At 35.7% G+C, this 15,411-nt stretch overlaps 1 protein-coding gene across 1 annotated transcript in view; it reads right to left on the bottom strand.

The window, feature by feature from the left end:
- Nucleotides 1–15,411, bottom strand: part of AGMO (alkylglycerol monooxygenase) — a gene marked incomplete at its 5' end in the record, with an annotated part of 191,022 nt that overhangs the window by 66,309 nt on the left and 109,302 nt on the right. Inside the window, one exon of the mRNA XM_083855917.1 lies at nt 14,675–14,780. Coding sequence (XP_083712043.1) covers nt 14,675–14,780 — 106 coding nt within the window. The remainder of the gene's footprint in view (nt 1–14,674; nt 14,781–15,411) is intronic.

Consider the following 15,411-nt stretch of genomic DNA (forward strand, 5'->3'; position numbering starts at 1 on the left):
GTGTGTTTGAATGTTAGATTAAGTTAAATATACTTTTATTTATTATTTATTTATCTCCTCTATTTTCTATTTATTTAAAATTATTTCTCTCCTCTATTTTCAAATAAATCTTCTCTCCTTTTCCCATAATTCTAGATATCATCACTATTTTTTATGTCATCTTCAAATCCTGCCTGTCTTGAGACTCCCCACATCCACATCCACAGATTCTTTTCTAACATACCAGACATAATCAGTCTTATTCATTCATGGATCTAATTTTCTCCTCCAGGCCCTTGTTTTCTCATATCTCCGATGTAGCAACCCTCTCTGTCACCACCTTTACACCTCACTGATCTCCACCCACAATGCTACTGAAATAAATGGGTCTTAGACTGTCTCTTTGGATAAGTGATTACTTTTTATGTATATTTCCATTTCAAAAGTAAGGCTGTTTTCAACATTTGAAGGATCTTTTCAGCACATCTCTCTTCCCTGAGCTACTTCTGGTATCTTTCATTACGAACATGCTCAATTTTTAGACAAATGCTCTCTGGTCGTAATATTTATCTACTTGTCTAAAATTTGTCTATTTTCATCTGCTGCCTTTAATCTCATGTTTACATTGTACATACCTGGAAACAGGATGTTGGGGGTCAGGTTTGCTCCTTTTTTACTTTAAAGAATTTTTTCCCCATAAGTTACCAAGGAGACTAAGTGTTAGATACTTAAAGAGTACTTGACCAAAACATAGAGATGGCCAAAAGCTCGGTTGAAGAGGTCTTTTCTTATCTGTTGTAACTCCAGAAGGAAGAAAGTAACTGCCTTCTCTGATAACAAGCCAGCTGTTAAAAACTGAGTGGGGTATTGTTTCTTATCTCTGCTCAGTCTTCCACTACCCCCATGGGAATATCTTCTGTTAATGGACCATTAAAGCTCACCAATGGCATGACACATTTCATCATCCTATTGTGAGATGCTCTACCAGAGAGCAAAAGGCAAACCATTTCTACCTAGATACAAAGGAAGCACAAGTGCCATCAAGCACTCTGGTGTTCCCAAAAGACTCCCAAAGGAAAACCAGACCCACTTCAGGACTCCTGGCTTCACAAGACCATTTCTGTTTCCAACAAGACCACATTTGCCACTCCAGGAGGGCTGACTTTGGACTGTTTCCAACACCCTGACCAACAGGGCGTCAGGTTGTATTTCTGACTCTGTCAGAGTTTTTTGGTTTTTCTTTTTTTTTTTTTTCCTAGGATTCCTTGTTTGTTTGCTTATTTTTTTGTACTACAACATTTGTATTTTTAATATCCCTAGTAAAAAACTGCTATACCTATTCCCAAAATCTTTGCCTGACAGCCTTTTAATTGCAAATTTATTGTAATTTGAAAAGGGGGAGAGGGGGGCTTACATTCCAAGGGACACTCCAATCTTCCTTGGCAGATACCTGTCTATTCAAACCAAGACACAGGACTATTGCTTTCTTGTGGGACTTGACAGAAACTTGCACAGTGGTTAGAATGACTGAATGCCTTTACTAACTGGATATTCAAAGTTAACAAGGGGAATATTTATTCTTAAGTAGCACATTGCAAGCAGAGAATGTAGTGATGAAGTGCTTTGTTACTTGCAGACCAGCCTCTCATTAGTACATTAAAATCCTGATTTACTACTGTCGAGTCAATGGACAGCATGATGCTTCAGGACCTCCTTAGTACAGTAAAGATCAAAACCACACAAATGTTTTAAATGAGATTCCTAAAGCACTAAATAAACAACTGAAAAGTATTTTCCTTGCTAAATATCATGAATCAGAAGTAATAAAAAAATCATATTTGGAAAGCATTTTTAAACCACATTGTTCAGAAGAACATCTTGGAGGTATTTCTTTTGCATGTAATAACACATGTAAGGTAAACATAATTGTTTTCCCTGCTGGAAAGATTTGTTTACACTGACAACTCCACAGTTTTTTTTCCAATTATCTTATCAGGGAGAGTAAATAAAATCATGAAAGCAAGTCACGAAACTACGAATTTCATCTATTAATAAGGCAACCTATTCTTCTGGTCAGCAGCATACTTCAAAGTGCATATTCAACCAGAATTTTTCAATTTTTAGCTCCCATTAAAATAAAACAATGAGGTGTTTCATGTGTTTCAAGTAATACTAAGTGTTATTTTTAAATTAAGCAGTAAGAAAATGCTGGAGCTCCAGAGAGCTGGCATTACTTAACGATTAAGATTACTGTACATGAATAGTTACACATACATAATTATATAATTGCACATGATGGCAGCAATAGCACATAGAGAAGACTATTATTAGTATAAAATCTGCAGTAATCCCATGAGGAAAAATATCCTCCAGAAGTATGAAAAGGTGGCTCTTGGTACAGAATATATTTTAGTTTTACGTTTCAGTATGACAATTACCATGAAAGAAAGGATCAAAGGCAAATGGCACAGCTGGCAGCTTGAGAATAATTTAAGAGGTGTACTGGCAATAGCTTTTTGGTTTCAGTGAGATGGACTGCATTAGCTGTAATAGGGAAATGATGCTGGAGAACAGTCATATAGCATTCTTGCCTGGCATTTATACAACATTAGCTGAACCTGCAATTTTGACAACTTCATAAAAATTTTAAAGAAGAAAACTTATGCTAATGAATATTAACAATAGCAATGTCTCATCTGTAATTCAGGAAAGAAAATCCAACACCACAATCAGGCTTAAATCACTGATTCAGCAACTCATGACCACTGAGGAAATAAGGTCAGTATGTGCCTGTGTATCTCACTATGATTCCATGACCTTGTCACCAAACTACAGAGATGATCTGTTTGCAAGGACTTGTCTAAAGACCTTAGAAATCAGGGCATCTGGGCTGGAAAGATGTAAAAGATAATTAATAATTGCAGATAATGCCATGCAAACCCAAGGTTCTTCTCTCATTTCCCACCCTCCTTGCAAAATACGAGTTCTACAGTATTGTAGGTTCACATAAGCAACTTCTAGTAATTCAGATCCTTAATGAATGAAGTAATAACAGAGTTTGGGAGAATGTACAGATGCTCCCTGCTTTCCACCTTTACCCTCTCTCTCAGACCATTACAGCTACCCTTTGGACCACATGTACCCTTCACGGACTGCGAAGGCTGTGTGCCTGCCATCCCTCATGCCATTTTCTTTCCACTATACTTTAAATCTGTCCATTTGATAATATACTTGATAGTCATACATTCTCACATCCTTCTCCCAAAGGACCACACTTTGGGCTAAAGGCACAACACCTGTTTTTTTGAGTTCTCCTTCAAACAAGTAGACATTCAGTAGAATTTTTAAGGGTATCAACCCTAGCTTGTTTCTTAGCAATTAAGCTAACAACACAGTTCTCCTTTAACAACAGTTTTCCAAAGATGATTTACATTCCAAAGACTCTGTCTAAGTCAAGAGGCAAACAATTTGTCCACAAATGTACAGTTCTGAAAAGCAGAATCTCCGCTGCCAAATCTATCATGGGTTCTCTGAAATTACTAGCATATATGCCCAAATATGCTTCTGTGTAGAGTTTATTATTATGGATTACTGCACAAAGCAAAATAAAATCATGAAGATCATGCAATTTAGTCACGAAAAATATCAAAATAAAACAGTAGAGGACTCAAAGTAAGTAGTTGGGCAGATTTTATTTGCATTATCTAGGAAAAATGGACCAATTTTTCCTGCTTGCTGCTTTCACAGCCATTATTTTTTGTTATTTTTGCAATCTGATGCTTTGATTTTTATTTGATGCTAATAAGTTGTGAAAGTCAGAGAGCTTGCAAAGCCAAAAAAATAAACCTGGATCCACTAAAGAACCTGTTTCCTTCTTCTTAACTCTCCACTAGTCAGGAGTTCACTGGAATGAGCAGACTTGATTAATTTAGTGGATTGAGACTTTTTATAAGAACTTGGCAGAAATTAGTGATTATTTAGAAGGTGATAAATTGTCCAATAAGAGATCTGAAAACATCCTACTGTGGTTGCACCAATTTCTATAAAAATTAAGGCTATATAACAATATTGGTTCTATCACTATTCTTCATCGGAGTACTCTGGAATTCTTTATCTGTGTCAAGTGAGCTACCCTTGAGTAATGTAAAATGACCGAACAAAAACAGTGCGAAAGAGCTGACCTGAATCCAAGGCACTAATGTTCTACCAATACCCAGAACTGTGTTAAAACTAGACAGTGTTTGCTTTTTCAAATATCCAGTTTCCCTCTGTTAATGAAAAGCTTCTTACTTTCAACAGCAAGATCTTCAGATAGCCACTTAGACAAAACGCTCACTTATCTCTCTCTGCTCTTAGAAGTAGAGATGGGACAACTAAAACAAAGAATTTTCTTTTCTTGAAATGTGTTATTTCAAGATTAATGAACTCACAGCAAGTTGAAGATTTTTGACTTTTAAACCAAGCAATTTGAGTGAGATGCTTTTGTTTCAGGCAATAATTTATTCTGCTATCTGAGTGTTATTTTTTAATAGTGGGGTGAAAAAAACCCAACAAAACAAAGTGAAATGAAAGTGTATCAACCCAGGTCGGATGACACATTCTAACTACCCACCTCTAACCTCTCACCTGTTTGTGTTTGGCTTAACATTTTGTAAAATAAGTGACTTCCAATTTTCATGGACCCCGAAATATTTTATAGGTTGTATTTTATTTGGCTGGTTAGAAACTAGAAAAGTTTTCCCTAATCCTCTCCATTTTCCTTTACTATCTTTTCATTTCTCACACATGGGAAAAAAGGACCAAAAAAAAAGCAGAAGTAATAAAAGGGAAGATAAGGAGTAAGGAGTTCCATATCTTTTTATTTAGAAAAGTCTCAATTTTTTTAGTGCTTGTTAAAGCATATGCCATGGTTTTTTTTTTTATTGAACTGTACATTTTAGACTGCTCTCCAGAAAGCAAGGGAGATTCTAGCAAGTTGCTTCTAGCAAGAAGCTCTTCTCAGCTGTTGGTATCTCAGTAACACATTTTTAGGTCCAATTCACAAGTCTGACAGATGAATTCCTACTTTTTACATGTTTTATGGTCTGAGGATGCAGTTTAGTAAGCCTCAGATAACCCCAGGAACTAATTACCATCCATGCACATAGTACAGAAAGCTACATTTGGAATGGATTCACTGTAGGGCAACACTTGCATTAGAAGCAAAGATAGCCCAAAAAAAGTTAGAATTATACTCCTGAACACCTCTCATCCTGTGCTAGAATGTTCTCAGCTGAAAATTACTAAGAACTTTAAAAAATATGTATATATACCCACCCCCCCTTGACTTTTCTAAATAAGGAAACTGTTTCACAAATAGGTTTCACATCTAAGCCTGGAAAAAAAAATGATCAGGAATTCAGCCATGATGATGGCAACTATATTCACTGCTTACACAGCAAGCAGAAGTGGGACAGGCCCTTTTATGCATATGCAAGGACAGGTATCTTCCCTACAATGTTACAAACTAACTAGGTTGGTCTCAAAAGGAAGTGGAAAGAGCTATGAAGTAGGTATAAAACAATGCAGTTAATGCCCAGACTTCTGCCTCTCAGCATCCTGCTTCACTACCACTTTTAGCCGTTTCCACGTATCTGACCATTCTTTGTAGGCAAGCTACATGGAGCAAAAAAAGAGAAGAAATGAATAGATTTAGAGAGTTATAGTCATATTCAATTGAGTAATGAATTCAGATTACAGCTAAGGACAAAATACAGCATCCCTTTCTCCATAAAACAAAATCTAAAATGTTCAAACTGAAACCAGGCATCTTCAACTGTATTAGCTTCCAATCAGCAAAATAAACAACTTATTCAAACATTTCATGGTTTCCACATGAAGATAAACCAAACAAATTCTGTCAGGACAGATGTGATCACTCCCAGACTCTATAGGGGGTTGCTGTATTATTTTGCCTTGGTTTCAAGTGATAACTAAAGCTTTACATTTACTTTTTTCTCATAACACCTATTTCTAACTTCTAAACATAGAAAGTGTTTTGTGTGTTCTGCATTTGGTAACCAGTTGCTAAACACAGCATTTGCTAATCTTCTTTCATCAGGCAATTTTTATTTGGCATTGGCAGGAGAAGGAAATTTTAAAACATTCTCTTTGTGCTGTGTAATACCCAAACATCAAATCAAATATAGCATTGTTGCTTTCTCTATATTCTTTTATACTCTGACTCTAAACATCATAGAAAACAGAACTTGTACAGGGGAATGCTATAACAAGGCAGTAATAAAGGAAATAAATCACAGCATAGACAATGGCTTGATTTTATCTTACTGATCTATTGCCCACTTTAGACAAAAGGCACTGGCTGGTTAGAATTTAGCATGCAATTGCCCAGATGTCATGAACTAGTTTTCAATCTCTGTAGTTATTTCAGGTGCTGCTAGTAGGAAAACAGAGGCTCAACTTGTACTGTGCTTTTCTTTCTTTGTTTTTCACAAGAAGCTTCTGAAAAAAAATTACTAAACAGAAGATAGCATTTATGATTTTTAAAAAGTAATAAAACATATTATAGAACATTTTGAATTAATTTCTGCTTTCCTGCACAAATGTATTCAGTTAGATTTCCAATGGGCTAAATTATAGTCCAAATCTGTGCGTCCTACATAGACATTCTGTTACAGAAATTTTAAATTTTCATAGCTGCCATGTTCTGCTCACTATTACAGAAGTGGGAAAGGACATTTATGGGAAGAAGAGTCATATACCATTTCCCTTGCAGGATGAAAATATTGAGCAGCCCTGGACTACATGCATTTTTAATATTTGGGTTTCTCTATTTAAATTGTACCAGAATATTTTAAATACCAGGTTGGTTCTTTGTGGTGACCTTGTATGTGCCAAACCCAGATATTTTCCACATAAGAAACAGCTTGTTGCATTAAAGCTTTTATCTCTTAAAAGTTAATTCAATCACTCAGCCTATCCTATTTGAAGATAAAATTCAAACTAAGTAATTTGTATTTGTTGTCTTGGGAACACAGATATGAGTCTTCTCTCTTTAGGATAATTCCTAAAGAGGAATTTTGCATATCAGGCTGTGCTGATAAGCACATACATGTGGGTGAGCTTGATGGGCTAAAGACAGGCCAGAGAACACACACATACTGGTCATGCACAGCCATGCTAGAATCCTCCCTACTCAGGGGTGCTCTTCATGGCTGGGAGATATTTTCTGCATTCCTCAGACTGCATCTTCTGCTTCTCTCCACACAACTGCATGGAAGGGGAATCTCCACAAGTAAGTCAATGCCTTTCATTCAGGACACACAAACTGCCCATCCTAGCCTGCCTTTGACTCTTAGACATTGCAATGTACTTTACATGACATCTTAAAATCAACTTTGCATGTAAATTTCATGAAAGTGTAAAGTGATCAATAAGCAACGGCTCTGTCAAGAGTAGGAAACATGAGTCTTCCACATCTGTGGAAAAACTGGGTATGAAACAAATTTATGTATCTGTGCATTAACAAAAAAAATCCCAACACAAAAACCAAACCAAAACAAAAAAAAACCCCAACTCAACTCCCTCCCCAAAAAGAACCCCAAAACCCTCTAGTACTGCAACTACAGTTACACAGACAAACATCTACCCATGTGGAATATGTCAGTTGTCACTAGGGACTAATATCGGTGAAGCAATTCACTAGTATGGACATCTCTATCATTATCCATGTGTTATTATATTGCAGAAAAGAATGCAGTTTGACAGGGTTTGTAGCATTACTGGCTAATAGAAAAAATTATGCTTTGACTAACAAACCAAATCACATCAGTAACAAGATGTGTGAAATAGAGGAGCTTCATTTTTGCAGAAACTCTCAGATATACAACCGAACATTAATAATCTCATTGGCATGGCTGTTACCTTTAAAATGGAAACACTGCATACAGCTACATGTCAATCACTGCTATGGGATAAGAAGGGCTAGAAAATAAACTTTATGAGCGCAGTATTGACAGAAGAAAACAAAATTTCAGTCAGTACACGTGAACACGTATTTTCTGTTTTCAGAGTACTACCTTTGCTTTATCTTTGACTACATGCTTCTGATTTCTATTAAGTATGGCTACCTCCTTGTCTTGTCAAACAATTAAAGTGACAAAAGTAATATCAGATGCTTCTTTCATAGATAAGACTACAGCAAGCAGACCATAGCTTGCATTTTATTACAGCTGCTCTATACAGCCTAGTAATTGCAAGGTAATTGAAAAGATCCTGATAATAAACTACCAGTTTACTTTTTTTTCAGACAAAATAAATATATAATGCAACTCAGCCTTCATTTTAACAATACTTTAGATGGTTTCCAACTTGTCTTGATTTTTGTTTTATTTTATGATTGTAAATAAACCCTGGAAAATTCCTTCCCCGATTTTACCACCTGAAACTGCAGCTGTTGGCTGACACTATCAAAGCCTCGCAATTCCGAACTCACGTGCAAATCTCATCAAGTGCAGACACTTCTAATTGATTCCAGAAGTTTTTCTTTTGCTAAGATCAGCGGGCAGAAGAAGAATAATGAGCAGCTTTTAAGCTGAGGGGGAAGGGTGTTGAGCTCAGGGAGTGGAGATTTTAAAAGCTCCAGCTCAACTGCTCTGCCAGAAATGCAGAGCAATTTTACGGTCAATTGGCCAGAGCATCTGGAACTATACATCACAGTCCTTAGTTGATGGTGGTGAAGCCAACTCTCAAACTGGCTAAGTCTAAAATCAGTAATGACTCTGCTGTCACACCTAAGTGGAAACTAACTTAATCTACTGCCAGATTTTACTGTGACTTTTTCTAAGGGACATTATTCCCCTTAGGGCAGTTGTCAAGAATATTAAAAGTCCAGTCCCTGGGATACACTGCATGGCATAGCAAACTTTTCTGAATGAAGCTAACATAGAAAAAAAACTATTACAAGGCGTGTTTGTTTAATTCCATGTGTGTTGACAAGGCTTTTTATCATAGGCAGCAGAGTTTCCTTCCATCTCCAGTTTAATTTCTGAAATATATTTGAAATACACCAGCCAATCTAGTTAGGGCACAGAGACTGCATAAATGCTGAGGTCATAAATCATAGCACAGGGCATGGAGCTTTCACCTTAATGGAAACCAAATATGGGACACGCGGCTCTTTGAAATGTGGCACAGATGATCTTAACGAGGGACCAAGAAAAAATGCTTGAAAGAAAGAGCAGAAAACTATCATTGATGTGGAAATAAGTTCTTATGAGTAAATGTTTGTTTTATGTCTGTACTCATAAGTCAGTATTCCAACACTGGTAAATTATACTAAGAAACAAGTGAGGTAACAGCAACTCTTTGTATGATGAAAGGAGAAATAAGTAGTGTGATAATATATCACATTAAGAGGGACTTCTGTGGAACATAGGATGCAGTGTAAATCAGTTCTTTAATAAAGAGATATTTTATATTTTATCCAGACCAATTAGATCCTATGCCATATGAAATACCAGAATTGCATCAAAGATCAGAGAAGTAGTCCATTTGGTATAGAATACTGTCTCCAAAAGTTTTTGGAACAGCTGCATTTACCAAGTTTAGATACTCTGGAGGAGTAAATAAGCAATTTGACCACAATAAAGCTCATTTTAACCTTCATTAGTTAAGAACTGAATTACACCCTCCAGCACAAGATTCTGTATATCTTCCAAAGCTGGTTACACTTCTAACGTACCACATGCCCACATAAAACAGAAAAGAAAACAACTTATTAATTTAAAACATCACATATGTATAAAACCTCCCTTTTTCTCTCTTTTCCACCATGAAAGTTGCCCTAGAATTTTTGTCCTTCCTACCTGTAAATTAACACATGCCAGCCAGCGTGGCATACCCAGGCAGCTCATTAAGTTGCAATGCAGACATCAGGATGAAAAGATTTACTCTCAGATACAATGCCTTAGCTACAACAAAGTTAAAAGATTAACACATCAAGACAGACATCTATTTCCTCCCTCTTCCTTACTCCTAGCCTCTTAGTTTAAGAGTCTGAGTTGCCGCTACTATGAGAGTTGGTGAAAATATTTAAAACAAGAGTTCCAACAACATGTCAATGGCTCTCACTTCTACTTACTCCTCATTAGTACTACTGTCAAATAACAGCCAGCTTGACCAAATTCAGCTCATGGAATATGCTGGCTGATGCCAAACCAGAGTAGTTGCATGGAAACACTTTAAAGAGGTGGACCATCAGCACAGATTTATTTTTACATATCGTGCCTGCTGAACCATCACATAACTGAACACACAAGCAATGTTTTCTGCTACCTCCAGGTGGTTAGGAGGCTCCAGGCCCAGTCTGACAGAAAATGATTTGGCTTTAGTAATACACACAATCATCACATTACGCAGGCATGAAGTAATCAGCCTAAAGAAAGCTAACTAGTATGGGATGTGGCAGCAGATTCTCAAAAGAAACACACCAGCTCTTCAAACCAGTGAAATATATTCCCTGTCACTGAGGTTTTCACTGACTACCACCCAAGAAATGACTTCCTTAAGATATCAAAAGTTCCTCATAAACCACCACTTTCTTCTTAAATAAACAAATAAAACATAAAACCTCAAAAAACAACAACAAAAAAGTTCACTCCCTCCCCCCTCCACATTCACCTCATCATCCATATGAAATATACACAGGAAAAGGAACAGAAAATGCATGCTGAGGAATGTATACTGTTCCACCTCCTGGGGTCACTTTTGTAGTGATGATAACTTCAAATTATTGGAGAAGAAAAGGACACTGGGAGAGATCCCCACAAGTATATCATAGAATGAATTCAAATACAATAGCAGAGAGGACAATATATTTAAATTATCAGAAAAATAACACAATTTTCTTAAGGAACCAAATCTGATAACACACAACTTCAAAGTATTGATGGAGCCAATGCTGTTTTAACTTAACTGCAGAAAACAACATATTAAGATTGCAGCTTTAGCAAAAGCAGAAGTCTTTCTTTCTTTTTTATACACATATAATATCATTTTGCTTCCTCATTCCCTGAGCTTTAGCATTAAGAAACTTTCTTGCTCCACAGAAAGTTGTATCACTTACCTGAAAAAAAAATTTGTCTGGCTAAGTCAGCCCAGCTAGCAGTTAGCAGCAGTTAGCAGGGCAGCAAGGAGGAGAAGAGGATGGAAACAGAGGGCAGGACTGCTCCTTCTGCTCAGATTGTTGTCTTCAGCTGCTTTTTTCATGCCCACCTGAGCTAATCTAATGGCAAAGTGGGAAAGGCTTGCTCCTTGTTTCCTCTGCTCTCCTCCCTTCTCTCACTGACCCCCAAGTTTTCTCTCATTTCTTCTTTATTTCCCATTTAGTTTCCCCCCAGAAGACATTCTTCCAATGCAGTAATTCTGAAAATTGTCAAACCTTCTTATGAGCCAAACACAATAATTTTCAGTTTAAAGCACCTATTTTTGGTAGTTAGAATACCCTTCAAACAGTATTGGATACGTTTTTTAGAAATCTTATCTACTGGTTCTAAAGTAGTCTTGAGAAATAGGAACATATGAAACATAGTAGCAGAAAATCCCCCCCCTCCCATATCAAACATAGTAATATACTTTTTCAGTAATGATTGAACATGCTTTTGGTAATATCAGTCTTGCACTTATCTGCTGCAATGTGCACCATTGACTTCAGAATTCTGAGAAAGAATTGTTTGTTAAATTCTTGAAACACTTCTTCATCCTTAAGTAATTATGACCTTGAAGGCATAATTTATAGAAAAAGTCAATATAAACTCTTTTACATGATGTTGTGCTTTCATTCTTGAACACTGATCACTAAAGAATTGTTAATTTGGTAACATAAAAGGATGAAGATGTAAAGAGCATATTACAGAGCATTTCTGAGCATATTACAGATTATGATTACTAGAAATAGTAGATTAAAAAGATCAGTCAGCTAAATCTAGTTGTATGTCAAAGAGGGGATATTTAGATGAGGAAAACAAAACTATTACATAAATGTTTTAATTTACACCTCTTAAAATTTGTAAGAGAATGTGAAAGTGAAACAGTGCAAAGGAACTCTAAAATCAAGCAGATTACCCATGTTATTATATTATGAAGGATAAACAGCTTGGAATGATGAACAGAAACGTTTTTAAGGTGAATTTTAGACCTAACTTCTGGAGAAACCATCTGTTTATGCATTTGTTATGTTTTCTGGTACTGCTGTTCCAAAATGATCATGTCAGTATTGAGGTAAAACGTTAATGTTTGAAGACTTTTCAACATCAATTAACAAATCTCCAGCAACCTCTCAGATTTTTTTTTTTTAACATAAATTCTGTTAGACCCACAAGAACATGCCTACCAGGATAATGCATTGGAAGCAAAAGTGGATAATTTATTTTAAAAGTGGGTAATTTACTTTAAAATGGAGAGCACTTTGAAGTTCATTACAAATTTTCAGACTACAAAAAGGAAAACGTTTTTTATTGTGAAGATGGTGAAGCACAGGAACAAATTGTCCAGTGAGGTGGTGATTGCCTCATCCCTGAAAATTTTCAAGATCAGGTTGATCAGGGCTCAGAGCAACCTGATGTAGTTGAAGATGTCTCTGCTAATTGCAGGGGATTGGACTAGAGGATCTTTATACTTCATACTCAAAGTATTCTATTATTCTATGATTCTCTGATCATAAAAGCTATTAATATCATGAAATTGTTGATTTGTGATAAAGTGTCAAATGTAGAAAATATCGGCACCACTCAGAAACATCGTCTATTCTGGTCTGCCCAAGAGCCAATTATTTGAAAGACACCTATTTTCTTCAGTATTTTCAAACAAAAATTGTGAGCAAGGTAGTCCTGTCTCTTGCTAAAAATGGACTACATAGTCAGTGTCAAACCAAGGACTAAAAAAAGAACAACAAATAACTGTAATGTGAAGGATATAAAAATAAAAAAAGGCAGTATAGGAAAGTACAGTAGAGAAGAACTCAAGATGACAATAAAGTATTTCTTTTAATGACAGAAACAGGTAAAGAACAGAGCAAGAACCACTCCATTTTATTCTCTTCTTTATGAAAGAAAAGGAAGCTATAGAATTCCCTATAAACAATAGGAATAAAAATCTAATGTGTTTTTTCCACTCATTTTTTAGTAAAAGACACTTTTATATAAGAATAAAGAACTCAGCAGGGCAGGCAGGTACTGAGGTTTATATTATGACATAATTCTCCCAGAGTTCACTTAGAATATCTATATAATTCAAATCTGAAAGCTATGTCTTAAGGGCAAGATAAATAGTTCCAAAATTTTAGAATTTGTTACTTCAAGTCCTTCTACTGTATTAGGCCACTCAGGAAATTTTACAAACATTTTCCAAATTATATTTAAGTAAACCTCTTAAAAAACCTGCTGAATTCTTGCAGGCTCCTATCAAAGGAATTCAAGAACCATTGGATTAATACACCAAAGCTTTGACAATGTGACAAGCAGGCAAGGGGGAAATTGAAAAATTGTCAGTTAGTGGCATTTATCTAGCTTTAAATATTGTCTAATAGCTATTGTTTTCCAACTGAGGCAAAAAAACTCCAAAAGCCAAACCAACCAACCAACCAAAAAAAAAAAAAAAAAAAAAAAAAAAACCTCCAAAAAACAAACAACAACAACAACCACCCCCTCCCAAAACAAAAACCAAGAACAAAACGCAGAAAAACCTCCCAGATCCACAGTAGCAGTAGATTTTTTTTACATTTTTCTACTTTCTTTTCTCTTAGAAAAGCAGGAGAAGCAAAACCACTACCAGAAACTTCCAACTGGGCAAGATGCTATAAATTTTGTATATGTTTGAAGTCAAAGGAACCATTTTGACCTTGTTTGAGCCTCAGTTCCAACTGTTTTATTTGACTTTTTTTTCTTATTTTAAGCCAAAGAGTAACTTTCTGATGGGGTTCTGCTAATCCAGCCACCCATTCATAATTTTGTTGGTTATGAATAACCATTATTTTCTGGTAACCAACGTATAGGTAGCTTGGTGATGTTCAGACAGGAATACTAACAGTGACTATTGTTATTTTATTGTGATAATATTAAAAAAGGATGAAATACCAACTGTACTGAAAAGGAAAATAATAAAAAGCAGAAGACATGAACAGGATAAAAGCAAATGCTAAGAACACAGAAGTAACCACACCTAATCAGAGCACAGGTCTATTTAGTCCTGTATCCACTCCTTGTCAAGGGCTAAAAGTCTTTTTCTGATGCACAGGATTAATACAGAGCAAAATACTTTATATTTAGGTTCTTCCAGCCTCCAAGAATTTTCAGATTTCTCCCTTAAAAAGAGAACTAAGCAATTCCAATTCAGCAATGCATTACAATTATTCACTCCAAAGCATGTGGCCACAAGTAATTTTTTTTTGCAAGTGGTAAATGCACTCTTTCATGACCATTTTTTTCAAGGAAAACAGGCATCTCAGGAGCAAACCTGAATAATTGTCTTACAAAATAATCATAAAAAGTGAAAAATAATGAAATAAGAAAAAAAGAATATGTTATTCAAATAGCATAATAATAATAAAAAATAAAATAGATATTTATTGTAGTTTTTTTGTAAAAAGATAAAAAAATGTAGAATAACCAGCATAGACATTTTAAAATAAACGTCTTACCTCATATGCATAGCCCAAGAAGGAAAACTGACTTCTAAAGTAGCCAAGTTTGTAAACACCTATGAAGACTAAACAGCGGATGATTTCCAAAATTCCTGCTTTGGACCTAGAAAAGGGAATCAATTTGCATTAACTTCCAATCTTTTCTTCTTTGCTAAGTTCAGTGAAAAAGAGAAAATAGAATTAGTCTGTGATGTCCTGCACTTAATGTTAAGTCATCTTTCTTAAAGTTATAGTTTTTATGGTATATAGCTTACATGGCCTTACTTACAACCATAAATTTGCTGGTGGTGAGAATACCCATACTTGTAAAATATAATTGAACTAACACAAATGGAGCTGTATATTTAGTTACTGTCCTTTGATCTCAAAAATTACCACAACAAAATTCTGATAACTGCAACATAAGGAGTTCAGAATCTTCTCAGTGGTCCACTTACGTAAATTTTTACTAATTACTCTTCATTAACTCCCTAGATTATTCACATGTCTGGCATGTTGACAGATTTTTACCTATCCTGAATCAAACTGTTCAGTCCTTAAAAGTGAAAGCCATCTCTTTCTGAAAACATAACGAACAGCATGTGCAAAGCCATACTTGCACCTCAGCCTCCAAGGAAACTTCTATTCCACATTTCTTGTCTGTCAGGGCAAATAAATTCTTTGTAAGAAACTGCGGATGCTGCTTACTCTTCTTTAGGTCCACAGCACCCATATGGACTACTTCGTAATGTATC

The sequence above is a fragment of the Zosterops lateralis genome, assembly GCF_965231275.1.
Source record: "Zosterops lateralis genome assembly, chromosome: 1".
Classification (NCBI taxonomy): domain Eukaryota; kingdom Metazoa; phylum Chordata; class Aves; order Passeriformes; family Zosteropidae; genus Zosterops; species Zosterops lateralis.